The sequence below is a fragment of the Elephantulus edwardii genome, unplaced genomic scaffold (assembly GCF_000299155.1).
Source record: "Elephantulus edwardii isolate Elephantulus edwardi_28Jun2011 unplaced genomic scaffold, EleEdw1.0 scaffold00012, whole genome shotgun sequence".
Taxonomy (NCBI): Eukaryota; Metazoa; Chordata; class Mammalia; order Macroscelidea; family Macroscelididae; genus Elephantulus; species Elephantulus edwardii.
In genome coordinates this window covers 5,764,366-5,779,281 of record NW_006399762.1, presented here as the reverse complement: position 1 = coordinate 5,779,281, position 14,916 = coordinate 5,764,366, and the positions used below count along the sequence as shown (strand labels likewise).

The 14,916-nt window shown below is 37.5% G+C and overlaps 1 protein-coding gene across 1 annotated transcript; it reads right to left on the bottom strand.

Moving 5' to 3' along the window:
* Nucleotides 1-939: 939 nt before the first annotated feature.
* NDNF (neuron-derived neurotrophic factor) lies at nt 940-13,916 on the bottom strand. Its single transcript, XM_006881054.1, has 3 exons — nt 13,728-13,916; nt 5,717-5,841; nt 940-2,964 (listed from the first exon to the last, which is right to left on the bottom strand). Exons 1-3 carry the CDS (start codon nt 13,913-13,915, stop codon nt 1,571-1,573), a joined length of 1,707 nt encoding a protein of 568 aa, XP_006881116.1. The 5' UTR covers nt 13,916; the 3' UTR covers nt 940-1,570.
* Nucleotides 13,917-14,916: the final 1,000 nt, after the last annotated feature.

Here is a 14,916-nt window from a genome sequence, read left to right as displayed (position 1 = left end):
TAGTTATGGAAAAATGAAGCTGATGAAAACGGACCTTTCTGCAGGGTCTGATAAAAGGTTTCTGCTATTATTAGCCTAAATTTTATCTTTTGAAAAGTAAACATACTTTTGTAAAATAAACTGAAAATTTACGTTAAATGTAACAGATTGCTAATATTACATAACAGATACCTCTGTAGTTTTGCTATTATCAGCTGTTCTGACAATTGTTAAATTCCTTCAGTATAATTATGGTGCTGGCAAAGGAAACTGGCTCTCCAATGAACTGTCAGAAAAAGTTAACAAGTCTGTCCTGGAGGAAGAACAGCCAGAATTCTCTTTAGATATGAGACTAGTGAGGCATCTTCTCATTTACTTTGGGCATGTTAGTAGGAGGGACATCCCCTGGACAAGGTCATTACCAGTTAAAAGTAGAGCAGCAGTGAAAAGGGGGAAGAATGAACTAGATGGAGTGGCAGAGTGGCTGCAGCAATGGGCTCAATCAAAGCAATCACTGTAAGCATGGTGCAGGTTCAAGCACTATTTTGCTCTGTTGTCTGTATGCGTCTTAACTGGCTTGATGACATCATTCACATTCAAGCAAATGGAAAATGCTTGAAAGAGCCAAATTTTGAGCTTGTAATAAAACTTAAATTGTACTATATTTTTTAAACTAAAGACAGTTCATTTAACACTCACTGAGCTGCAGTGTTTGGCTTTTCTTATCCTTTGAATGAAAGTACATGGCAGCAATCTCAACTCGCACAAGAGCTGGGTCCTACTCAACACCATGGTGCAAATTTCAAGAACTTTCTCTGTTGGTAAAGTCCTTTTAGAGGGATGTAGCATGGTTTCTTTGCTATGAAAAAGTTTTAGCACCAAATTACAAGAAGATACAGTTTTTGAGATGGATGAAAAATTCAGCACACTAAGTTAACTGCTTGAGGAAATGAGCATATATATATAATCTATTATCTTTAATTTTATATACATGAATATAATGTATGTCAACTTTGTACAGGAGATACATACAGTATTTAAACATTTTACTCAACAAATAGAATTTACAATAGCAATATAACTGACTAGAAGGCTGTCCACTTAATAATACTTAGATTAGATCTGTACTTTAACAAGAGAATGTAATAGTTTACAATCATAGAAACACTGACATTTAAAACAAGACTTTAATAAAATAATTTATATATAGATATATCCTAGTATCTATAGAAAGGAATTGTTTGCATTTGTGGATGTGTGCAATGAATGTCATATTTTAAATTTTTAGGTAATAAAATAATTTAGAAGCAGTTCATGCAGTGGTCAAAGCAAGGGTGGCAGGTCCTTCAATATGCCCTCTGCCTTTGACGTCAACCGGGCATCAGATGCACACTAGGTGCCATCGGGGCACACTAGGCCAAGTCTCCTCCAACAATCACATATATGAACATAAATATACACAAGTTGGCATATTTCCTTACACAGTACAAATGCAGGTCACAACTTCTCTCAGCTGTGGGAGTAGTCAGTTTGTACTTAAAGTGATTGAATGTTTCTCCTGGAATTCTAAGTTTATCTTTACACATGGTAACTAACAGAACTTCCTGGTTTTCACAACTTTACTCTGATACTTCACAGAGTGTCCCCCATGCCCTATGACATAAACATCTATCAGATAAGATTTGCCAGGCTGAAGACCTCTGATCGTTTCTGTGGTCACTGCTTTTTGCAGGTTTTCACTGTGAAAATATTTACAGAGGACCTTTTCTGATTTCTTTCGTGTATCTGGCCCCAGGCATTGGTTTTGTTCTCTTTTCTTCTGGTCTTCATTGTAGTTATCATCTACCTCTTTTTTGTAAATGCAAAACTTGTTCCTTTCCTGTGTGCCTAGCCAAGCCACAGTGGCGGAAGAACAAGTGCGAAGCTTGTCGAAGGCTTTGATTCTTGTATCTTCTGGAAGAGAGGGGAAAGACTGTTTAGTTGGCTTCGTGCTAGCTAGTATTTTCAACATGGAAGCTCCTTTCTTATTTCCTTTCAGCCTGATGAGATACTTTGCTTTAGGTTTTCCTCTAAGCTGGAATTGCCGAATGCCTTCCACACTATGCGACAGAAGGAGCTTTCCATCTCGTCGCACTTGGATTTGGACAGCATCCAGGCAAGAATGAATAGACAATGTGACTTTCTGGTGAGAAGAGACGGGAGCAAATCGTAGAAACTTTGCTCCCTTCCTTTTCACGAATACATCTGTAACCTTTCCATCTTTAAGCTCCACTGTCTTCTGCTTAGCTTCTTCCTTGGTCCTGGCAAAGGTGCCCACATAAGCAGTGCTCATGTTACTGTGGCTGTTGACCACGAAGACATCGAAGTAGTACTGCATGTCAGGTTTCAGGTCAGAGACAGTGAAGATGTTCTTATTGCCGATGCAGATTTTCTGAATGTCAGTCTTGGGCCTTGAGTAGACAGGACGCCCCAGTTTTGGAGGCGGCTTTGCTAGAAACCCACGATCTTTACCCAAATTGTCAGAATGAAATCCAAAATGAGCAAAGTCAAAGGGGCTGAAGTGCACACCAGGTTTTGGTGCCATCATGAAAGCATCGTCCATGCTCAGTTTTGCTTCCACTGCACAGAGACTTTTGAAATTGTGCTCTTTGTTGATGACTACACAGTACTGAATGGGCTGTTTCAACAAAGAGGAAGTGGGGCTTGGTTTCCAGGCCAAAGTGACTGTGGTGCGTCCTAAGGAGGTGACATCTACTCTTGGGTCATAAGGCAATTCAGGATATGGTTGATCTGACTCTGGAGTGGTAGTGGCATACACCTTGAAATTTGTATCTTTCTCTGTTGAAAGAAGCTCTAATTGGTACAAACCAGATGGAGAACTAGAAGATATGAAATATTCAACATCATTGCCTTTGTAAGAGAACAACTCTGTGCCTTCCTCACTGATGATATGTTGCTTCTGCTGTTCAAGAGGTTCTGGGTCGCCTAGAAAACACAAGAGAACCAACTGTGACATGTCAAGGAACGAAGGTTGTGTTTTAATAATCTTAAATTATGTTTTTCAAGTTTTATGGTATTTCTCTGTCCATTATGAAAATAATACATGCTCATTGAGGACTCTCCATAGGGTCGCTATAAGTTGCCTGCAACTTGATGGCACTTAACAACATAGAGATCAGTTGGCCCTGTGGATAGAAAGCGATGCTACCAAAGGTGGGTGACTTTTAATCTGTGGCCCTCAGGCCTGTCTTTCATTGTTTTTGTTCAAACATTCCTCTAGGTCATATAGCCCCGGTGTGTGTCAACTTGCCGTACAGTGGTAACTTGTGCTTGCTGTGAGGCTGAACACTGTGACACTGATGTGTCAAATGCATTAATGCTTGGTTACCCAATGCGGATAATGTGGGGTGGAGCTCCCCGATGAAAACAAGCTTGGAAGCAGGAGTGGTATCCACTTCCTTAATAATTTGCCTTGGGAAACCCTATGAACCTGGAGAGAGGATGAAAGACACACAAGCGTTGAGGACACTCCTTCATAGGGTCGCTATGAGTCTCCAGTGACTCAACGGCACTTAACAATTACAATGTATAAAAATGAAAAAATAGAGAACAAGATAAGAAACCATCCAATCAACTATTCATACACATAAATTTAAATAAGTACAATATAATTGCACTTTCCTCACTTCTATGATTATAATTTCCACTAATCCTTCTTTGGCTCTGTAAGCTTTTGCTCACATTATAATTAAAAAATAGATTCAGAAAAAAAGTTGATCCTTTATACTGGCTCCTGTTGTGGTGACCTGGACTCACAACGACTCCATGTAAGTTCTCAAAGTCCCCAAAGGTTTTATGTGGTTGATTTTTCATTGCCAGGTATTTTCCAAGGTGCCTATGAATGGACTGAGACTGCCAACACTTTCATTAGTTTTTAACTGTTTGTGCCACCAGTAGCTCCTATGTAGAGACAGCAGTTTGTATAAATATTCTGGTGACTTTAATGAAATTGTGTTGCTGAAGAATATTAAAAATATCACAGACTGCCAAAGAGCAAATAAATCTGTCTTGAAGGAAATGCAAGGATGCATTAGAGGCAAGGATGGTGAAATCTCATCTCATATACTTTGGGCATGTTAGTTAGAAGAGGCCAGTTCATGGAAGATGACATCATGTAAAAATGCAACAGTGAATGAATGGAAATCCAAAATCTCTGTAAATGTTCATTAAAATAAAAAATAAAATAAAAACAGGAAAAAGAAACATCATGCAGAGAAAGATAGTGAAAGACAGGAAGACTACCATGAGATAGACTGACACAGTGATTGAAACATGAATTGAGCATGGCAAGATCTTGAGGGTGCAGCAGGACAGGGCAAGGTTTTGACTGTTGTTCACAGGGTTGCTATGAGCTCTATTTGACTCTAGGGTACCTAACAATAACATTTCCATCTTGTATTTTCTTTTGCCTATTTTTAAGCAATTGATGTTGTTGTTGTTGTTGTTATTCTCTCTTAATTCTCTTTATAACTTACTATTTATCCTCACACATTATACTTAGATAGACTCCTATTTTCAATATTGTTTTCCCCACTTAATATTATAACAATAATAATGCTGGTCAATTTTTTTCACTATAAGAAATAATATTCTTATATTTGTGTAAAGCTTTTCATTCAAGCTACTTCCTTAGGATAAAAGTTTCAAGCCAAAGTGCTGTTGCTTGGTGACATCTCTTGCATGGAATGGGCTGTCAAGTTTTTCACTTTAAGCTATGATGTCCTTCTCATCTCCTACAGACAGCAGTGTTACCACAAGGCCTCACACACTGTTATCATTACCCTTGTTTCTTACGACAATCTGCATCTTCTTTAAATGCCTAATCCATCCTTCCTACCACCTGTCTCCTTTCATTGTTGCTCAATGTTTCTTTGCTCCTTTCTTTGTTTCTGTCTTTTATCTTCCATGTTGTTGTTGGTTTTATGTACCATTGAGTCAAAACTGCCTCATAGCCGACCCTCCAATGGGTCTTGAGAGCCAGTAAATCATACAGGAAGAGAATGCTCATTTTTCTCCTGTGGAGAAGCTGGTGAATTTGAACTATGTACCTTTGGGTTGGCAGTATAACTCTGTACCACTAAGCTACCAGAATCCTGTGGATCAGAAGTTCTCAACTTTGAGCCTTTAAGAGAATTACCCAGGGAAATCTGAAGTCCCAGTTTTACACACAAATAAATCAGGTCTCTCAGGGTGTACAACCTAGTTTTACGTTCATGTCCATGGAAAGAATTTGCATTTCCATCCAGATATGCTAAATTAAAACCTGTATTTCAGTAAGAATCCCACATGATTCTCACACATCTTGCTGAAATGTAGATTCTGATCGGTATATCTGGAGAAGAAATGTAAATCCTCAAGCTGGGGTTGAACCAGAAGCCTTGGGTGAAATCCAAACACCAGTAGGTGATTCCAGTATCCAGGTAAGATAGTAACCCACAAGAATAAAGGTTATTCCAAACCTTTCCTCTTCTCCTCAAATCTTCAATAGGCCCCATACCTGTCTCCCTTAACTTCTTCTTTTACTATGTTCACAGTCACCTGAAGGCATTCTCTATTTCCTTCAATATCTCCAGTTTAACTTGCACATCTTTGTTGTCTTTTCTTACTAACAAAAAGTTGGATGTCTCTATTAACCACCCATTCAGAAGTCCAGAACCAGATCTATCTTGCTTCTTACCTGAACCTTCCCCACTAGCCTCCTCTGGCAGTTCCTGGAGGCTCAGTTTCCATTCTAAAGGTGCATCACAGGGAGTCACAGTGACAGAGAAGGGAGTATTATCTTCTTCAACCACAAAGAAATACCTGTGGGAAAGAGGACAAATTCAGACCAACACAATGCATGCCAACACTTAGAATCAAGATTTACTACATGAATCATTGGGTTTTACTTCTTATTCATTTAATAGAGAACAAATTTGGATACTGGACACAAATCATGACATTTAAGCATTAGCTGTAGAAATTCAATAGCCCAAGGTCCTGCAGGCAGATTTACCATCAACACTGAGAAATAACAGAAAGACACTGGACAAAGGATTTTGAGCTAGGAATCAACACTTAGATTTTACTATATAATACAGATCATGTTACTGCAAATTAAGTGGTAAATCCAATTAAAATTCCAAGTGTGCCATTTTGCTTCCCTAAATTTAGTGTAATTTGTAAAGTACCTCTGATGGCTCCAAGCACTGTGATATAACCAAGAACTAACCATTGCTGTTGAGTCAATTCCTACTCCTATCAACACTCCAGAGGTTTCCAAGGGTTTAAGTATTTAGGAGTAGAGGCTGCCTACCTTCCTGAAATGAAGGATCTAGTGTATTTGAACCACTTACCTGGAGGTTAACAGCCCACATTTCATTTACTCTTCTACCAGGGCTCCTTGAACTATGGTAAGGTGTCATTTTTCACAACATACTAATTCTACAATGTAAAACATTTAAAATTTAAAAAAAAAATTCTAAAATTCCAAGTTGGTCTCTGGCAAAATGAAGTCACATTTACATTTTTACATTGCAAAACAACACTGACTTTTATTCCCAGTTTTATAATTTCATATCTCTGGGAGAGGTTAACTATTCACTATTTGAGAAATATTTTTAAAAGTAAAGATCACATTATTAGTCAGTGAGAAGACACATTTCTCTGTCACTAAGATTTTCTGTAGAATTAAGTAACTTAACAATTTTAAGGACACTGTAGAAAGCAAAAAGTTGAGTGTTAGCCTAAAAAATGATGGTTTGGACATATGCACAGGTTCTGTGGAAGAAAGGCAACTGTGATCTGCCACATCAAGACACAGGCTCGAAAACTCTACAGAGGTCTCTTCTGCACATGTGGGGTCACCAGGAAGTCAGAATCAATGGCAACCAGCAACAACAACAACCACTGTAAAGCAAAATTTAAAAAAAAACACAATCAAGTATGCCTGCCTCAAAAAACTTTAAAAGGTGAATGAAACTATTGAATAACAATACTAGGTATTTGGAATAATTGAAATGATCTCATTTAATTATCTATGTTCTTGAAAACGAGGAATCAACGATTTCTGTTCTGGCAGATTCTGAACTGTCTGCTAGCTTCACAGCAAAAAGTAAGCAGATTTGACTTCTTGTAGATTCTACTTGCTGAGACTATCTTGCTTCTCAATTCTTGGCCTATCCATTACTGTCATGTTCGCCAAGGTGTCTGTCAGGACATTCTACCTTAATAATCTCCTCTGCAGCTTCCTTCTCATCACTGCCGCCACCCCAACCCCAGCAGTGAACCAGGGGCTATGCTTGGATATCTGTTTTCTACCTACACTCACTCACTGTGTGATCTCACAATGCCCATGGCTTCAGATCCCTTCTCTATTTGTATTGTTGCTGTTAGGCCCCATTTAGGTCAGTTCTGATTCATGGCAACCTTATGCTCAACAGAATGAACTCTTGCCTGGTCCTGCACCATCCTCACAATTGCTATTGTGCCAGAGTCCACGGTTGTAGCCACTGTAGTAATCCATCTCCTGGAAGGTCTATGGGTACAGGCATCCATTAAGGGGCTCTTTGCATTATCCAAGTGTGACTTGCAGAGCAAAGTGTACCGCGAAAAGCCAACGTCAAGTTGTGACCATTATAAAGTCCTGTGTCTCCGACTCAAGAATTTCAAGTCATTTGCTAGCGTCCCATGAAACTCTAGCAGGATAACTTGTTTCCTTGAAAGTAGAGCAAAATCTTAGCCATTGCATGCTTCTTGATAGTCATGGTGACAAGGACAGGATGGTGACAAAGCTAATTTTCTTTGAAAAGATGAAGTTTCCCATAATTAGGTTAGGAGAAATAAGAAGATTCTTTAGAATCTTTTCTTTACCGAACATGATGCCCTTTGCCACAGAATTGCTCCTCCTCATGACATTCCCATGACATGAAAGCTGAGTCTTGCCCTTTTCTCTTCCAAGGAGTATCCTGGCTATACTTCTTACAAGGTGTATGTGTTCTGGTAGTCCACGGTGCACGCAATACCTTCACCTCAGGGAATTCTGACGACATAGTCTGTCGAGAATTACACTGCTAACCCAAAGGCTGATTCTCTTTGGTGCTTCAAATCCACCAGTAGTTCCAAGCGAGGAAGAAGAACAACTCCTCTCATGCAATATACAGCCTCAGAAACCTGCTGAAGAATTAGCTATGAGTCAGCTTCAACTTGATGGCAATGCATTTTAGAGTTGGATCTGTCAATAACTGGCATATTAAAATAATCAGCCTAAACTCTTGTCTAAATACCAGATGCATAGTTGCTACTGTCTTCTTAACCAGTTTCATACAGACATTAAGGAGAATTTAAAACTTAAGGCATCCAATCCAAATATCTGATTCTTCCATCATAAATCAGCTGCCTGTACAGTCTGTTCACCCTTACAGTTGATTAGTTGGGTGGGTAGTGTGGTGTGTCACCTTGGCTAAGCACTGATTACCAGTGACTTGGCAGACAAGGGACTGGTACTCTTCCATAATGTAATGTCATAGAATCCCTTTCCACAATTTTTTAGTCAGTTGTAAGGCCTTTCCTAGAGAATTGGCCTACCTCCAGTGTTAAGTAGATGCTTTAGGTTTTTGGTGTTTTGTTTTGTTTTATTTTGGGGTTTTTTCCTAGTCCCTGAACTCTTCTGAAAGGCTCACTTCCACTTCCTGGCATTTAAGACAGCAGCCACCTTGGGCCTGTGGCCTAACCTGCAGATTTTGGATTCACTGGCTCTTACAATCCCATTAGTCAGTGGAAGTCTCCAGCCTGCTGCTTGACCTATCAATCTGAGGCTTGTCAGCCTCTGTGATTGAATTAAGCCAAACAGTTACACATATTCTTGCCTTCTTTCACTTCAATGTGTGTTAGACTTAACACAATAAATTATCAGACAATTTGGGGTCCACTTTTAAAACATATCCAGGATCTACTGCCTTCCTGCCGCTTTACCTGATCTAAATCACTGTGATCGCCTACGTCTATCCACTGTTGCACCTACTTCCACCTTTGACCTCTTTGTTTATTCTTCCCTCTGCGGGAAGAGTGATCCCATATCATAACCCAACATGCCTTCTGCTCAAATCTGTCCAAGAGCTTCTTATAGATTCAGGGTAAAAGCCACAGAACTTGCAATGTCTTTTCAGAATCTTCATGATTGAGATTGCAACCAAATCTTGAAATGAATTTCCTCCTTCTGTCTCCTTTTTTAGCTCATTTTCTTGCTGTCTTGGAATATATTAAATATACTCTTGCCTCAGGGCTTCTGCACTTGTTGCTCCTTTGTCTGACATACTTTTCCTCCTGATACACACTTTTCTTGCTCAATCTTCCATCAGCTTTATTCTCAGGTATGTCACTGACAAACTCTGGCCCTGTGTGCCAAGTATCTGTTTTGTCTCATGAGTTTTCTTTTATTCTGCTTCACTGTTCTTCAACGCACTCATCACTGCCTAATACATTCTTCTTATTATTATTATATTTTCACATCCCCTAATTAAAATGAAAGCTTCAAGAGGGCTTGGCACACAATGGATATATACAACTATCTCAGTGGATATAATTTCAGAGACTGACATACTTCTCAATAATATCTGCTTATTGAATAAGGAGTAGCTATTTCTAACATGTTCACCACCTTCAAATTCTTACGTACAATGTAGCCAGAGAAATGGTTTATTAAAGCACATCAATTATGTGTAATATATGGAAAGTCTGCTGTCATGGACCTCTCCAAAGTCCTGAAGAGGACTGATGTTTAAAGATTAAGGTATGCCTGATTCAAGCCACAGTCTTTCTAAACACCTGCCACACATCTGAGAGTTGGACAATGAATAAGGATGACAGGCGAAGATCTGATGCACTTGAGGTGTGATGTTAGAGAAGATTCCTAAATATCCCATGAACAAAGAGCAAACAGATATATCTTGGGGAAAGAACAACCAGAGTTTTCTTTGGAGGTAAAGATGGTGAAATTTTATCTCACATATTTTGGACCTGCTGTTAGGAATGGCTAATTCTTTGGAAAGAGACATCATGCTTGGAAAGGTGGTGAGTTAGCAAAAGAGAGGAAGACCCTCAATGAGATGGACTGATACAGTGCCTCTGGCAATGGGTTCAAATGTGCTGAGAATGATAAGGATGGCACAGGATAGGACGGAGTTCAGATTTGTTGTTCATAACGTTGCTATGAGTTATACTGGATTTGATAGACCTTAACAACATCATTTATGTAATTAGAACCCCTTCATGCATTTAGATTGCTTTTAGGATAAAGTCTTGAATTCTTTACATAGCCTGGAATGGCCTCCGTGATGAGTCCCCCCTGTGTATCTCAGAAGCTCCCTGTCATATCACCATTCCCTCTACTTATGTTCCAACCATGTAGAAATCTTCTAGTCTCCCAAACTTCACCCTAATTTAGAGCTTTTAGATGGATGTCTTTCTCTATTGGTATATCAGACTCATATGTGAAAGATCAGCAGTCCAAACCCACTAGCCATTCCACAGGAGAAAGATGAACAGTCTCCTCCCATAAAGGCCACAGGCTCAGGAACATGGTGGAGGATCTTTATGAGCTAGAACTGAACTGACTCCATAGTCATGGACTTGGGCTTGCACTCCTTGGTACTTCCTTTTAATACATATTCATGCAAATTTTATTTCTTTAGGATGCCTTCTCAGACTTCTAATTCTAGATCAAATTCTCCTTATATACTCAGTATGTCCTGTACTTTTCACTCTGGGCACTTAGCAGAATTGATAGCTATAAAGCTGCATTATAATTGGATTCTTATAATTTTCCCCAGATGGGCCTACTTCAAGATCATTTTATGTGCCACTCTATCTAAGATAGCTGCAGGTGGTAGATACAAATAAGTACTTTTCAATGACTGAATTAAATCCTTAATGAGTAGAACCGATGAATCCTAACATTGACTTTATTATTGTAGTTAGAGGGTTCTTAACACCTAGAGTCCTTTCTTTTCAAAGATATGGAATCTGAGCAGAAAAAAAAAAGAGAAAGTCTCACTTCCTGACCATTTAAAGATTAATTTGAAGATCAAGGTTAGAAGGACAGTGATAGGCAAAGAAATAAAGATAAGACTCTACAAAAACCAAACCAACTATTTATAAAATAATGAAGTCAGAGAATCATCCAGGGAACGGTTTCCTGTAAGATAAGCTTCTTGTTGTGGACCATAGAGTTAGAACCGGCCCATAGCTGACCCTCCAGCGGATTTTCAGAGGCAGTTAATTGTACAGGAAGAGAATGCCTATCCTTTTCCAAGGAGCTGCTGATGGATTTGAACTGAATTGCTTTCAGGATTGTGGCACAGCCTTTAGCCACCAGGCCACCATAAATATTCATAAAGAAAGGTATCAGATGGTTTCATTTCCAATTAAGTCTACTTCTTAGAAGAATTTTATTTTACTTATTTTTTTTTTTGTTTAGCCATGTGGCCTGAGAGATATTAGTTATAGGAAACAGAGTTGACTGCATTCATTTCACAAAGAAATGTGTACAACAAAAGAGTCTATGTAGCATCAAGAGAGCAAAGAAATGACATTTTCAAAAATTGTTGTTTGGATTGATTTTGGGGTTTTATGTGGGTAGGTAGCACAGTTAATTGAAGGCACGACAAACTGATCAATGTAAAACTTCTGTTCTTATTTAAAATAATTAAGTAGTTTATTTCCCAAAGCAAGCAACTGTGTCTTAATAACTAAATACAAGCCATAAGTGAGCAATAATAAATAAAACAATGCTTGCATTCCACAAGGTAATCATTTACACATATAAAACATCAGGGAGTCTCTCTTAGTTAACATTTTCATATTCTTCATGTGGAAGCATTTAGGATTTGGGACAAATGACAATCCGAAAAAACTTTAGCAATTTAACATTTATTGTTGACCATGCAGAAAGTACTTGTGGAAAACAGTGGCAATCAGAGATAATAAAATATAATCAAGGTATTCTCTTGCTAGTGAGCAGACAAGAATATAATGAATGACTAAGAAACATGATTCCAAATTACAGAGTCTACACTGAGAGACATTCACACCACAAACCTCTGCAAAATCAGGGGGTTTCTCCAAGAACAGTAATGAATGCATTTGTTACCCATCTTCTCCTTTTGCTGTTGTTGAACTTTATCAGCAAGTTAAACATTAGCAAAGTCTTTGTGTGCTTCATGATTCTTTTATTGTTTGCTACTCTTTTGTGTAAGTTAATGGCTTATAGAGCCAAGGATCCCAATTATTAGATTTTTTTTTTAAAAAAACCCACAAAAAAAGAAGGAATGTAAAAATTAAAGGACTAAGAAGAGAGAAAGGAATAAAGAAAGTGCTGATTGTTTTCTAATATTCTGTAATAAAAATATGTTGGTTTTGAGGGGGGTAAATGTAATTTTTAATGCCTAGCATATAAAATTTCATTTTTGACATCTTGAGAGACCAAGAATAAAGTCTTTAATTGATTAAGATATGAATTCATCACATGGAATATTGTATTGTAGTTAATGGACTATTAGCAAGCATATTTACAAAATCAAAGTACTTTCTGAAGAAAAATTTTAATTTTTATTCACTTGAAAACGTAAAGACAAAATGACATAAAAAGGGGAACATATTCAGTAAGGGTTCAGTTGACATTAAAGACAAATTTAAATGTAATATTGCTTCATATATCCTTTCTTGACTGCAAAGATTTGATCTTGGTAGCAACTAGGACATTAAGCTCCTGCAACGGAGCCATTCTTACATATATTTTGGGTTTTACTTTTATGCTTATAAATACAATTTAAAAACTTAAAATTATTTTATGTTATTCATATTTCAGTTACCAATCTAGTACATTCGTGCAAACAAAAGGGAATGTTTTCATTCTCACAGTGCTGAAACAATACCCCAACACTAAGTCATTTTAGTCAAAATAGGAAACTGATCATCCACTGATTCAGGCTGACCAGATGGTGATATGATTGAGCCATTAAACAGAAGAGGGTTAAAGTCCCATGTTTTGTTTTTATTGTAAATCTTAAGAGCCAGTTATTACTGCTGCTTGGTTTGACTCTGTCAGAATCCAAACATATCAGTTAAAGAAATACTATCCTTATGAAACATCTGAGACTCAATACAAAGTCCTAAGGAATCATATGCATTCTATTTCATTTCCGTTTAATCCTACACAATTTATCTTGGATACTTCCTGACAATAATATTCTAAAATGTAAGAAATTTAAGTATTTCCCCTCCACCCAAAAGGCGATCATGATCAGACTCAAGTAGCCACTATTTAATGATTTGTGGTTGTACCATCATTCTTCTCTTACTCAGAAAACATGAATAATGCTATTCTCAGGTTAAGAAGAGCCCTGATAACACTGTAAGCTAGGCCCTGGGCCATTAACCAAAAAATAGTTCAAATCCATTGGCTGCTCCACAGGGGAAAGATAAGTCAGTATGATTTCACTAAACCTTAGAGCTTCAGAAACCTTATGAGGCATTTATACCTTGTCCTATAAGGTTGCTAAGATCACAATAAACTTGATGGCAGTGAATTTTGTTTTACTTACAGGTTGATTTTCAAGTGATCAAAACTCCATCTCAAAAAGTCCTCCATTTATTGGAGATATTCTTAATGAATAGATCATTACAGAAACTACTGCATGCAGAGAGCATACCTTTTAGGTGTGTCTCTAAAGAGATAACTGTTAATTTCAGCTCCATCTGGAATCACTGATGAATCATGAAAAAATGCTTTGTCCCGAATCTGCATTTGAAAAAGTTCTTCATCTCGAGTAGGTAGCTTCTGGGTCCTTGAGCTGAGTGGTAGCAGAAGCCACAGCAGACACCAGGAAAGGAGAACCATCCTAGGACAACAGAAGTGATTGCTAACATTAGTTTTGCAGACACTTGAGTAAGTTGTAAACTTTCTAAAGGGTGAGTACTGTCTTAAGTTTTAACAAGAACTTACAGATATGCCACATACCTTGAATATGTGCCCATGATCTTGAAGGCATCTTTCCTAATTTTGTTCCTTCAAATTATTTCAAGAAATTGCCATGAATTCAAACGAATTTCAGATGTTACAATAATTGTGGTATGAAAGACTCTTGATTCATGACTATTTACAGAGAATATTCTAACTTCATTATGGAAGAAGTCTGTATTTGCTAACTGTATATAGCTTTATCACCAGAATCCCAGAATGTGCACTAAAATGACCAATTAGGGTCAGTTCTTTTAACATTTATAAAAGTTATGTCAATGGTTAACTGGAATCACTGTTTAACAATCAAGTTACTAATTATGGGTATGTTTAAACTATTATTATATTTAATAAAGCTGTTAAAGATTACTCAGAGTGATAACATTTCCACTGTACATTTATTTTTTATTCTTTAAAATTTGACTATGTTTTGTACAATCAATATTGTATCAAATATATTTTCAAGATCCAATTCTTAACAAATCAGAGATTTTTTTTTTGAAACGAAAACATTCAATATCCTCACAGAGTATCCAATTTGCTTAAAATCACAGAATTATTTCTTGATATCTAAAGAGCTGTAGTTATCCATTTGAATTACACTTGAACATAAAGAAAATGAAAATCCTTACAATGGGACCAATAAACAGCATAATGTTAAGTAGTGAAGAAACTGAAGTTGTCAAAGACTTCATTCTTCTTGGATTATCATTCCATGCCTGTAGAAGCAATAGTCAAAATCTCATGATTCATTTATTGCATGAGGCAAATTTGCTGCTAAATAACTTTTAAAGTGTTAAGAAGCAAAGTACAGATACCACTTTGACGACCAAGTTAGCCAAAGAGAAAAGAAACACTGTAAAAGAATTTACACATTAAAA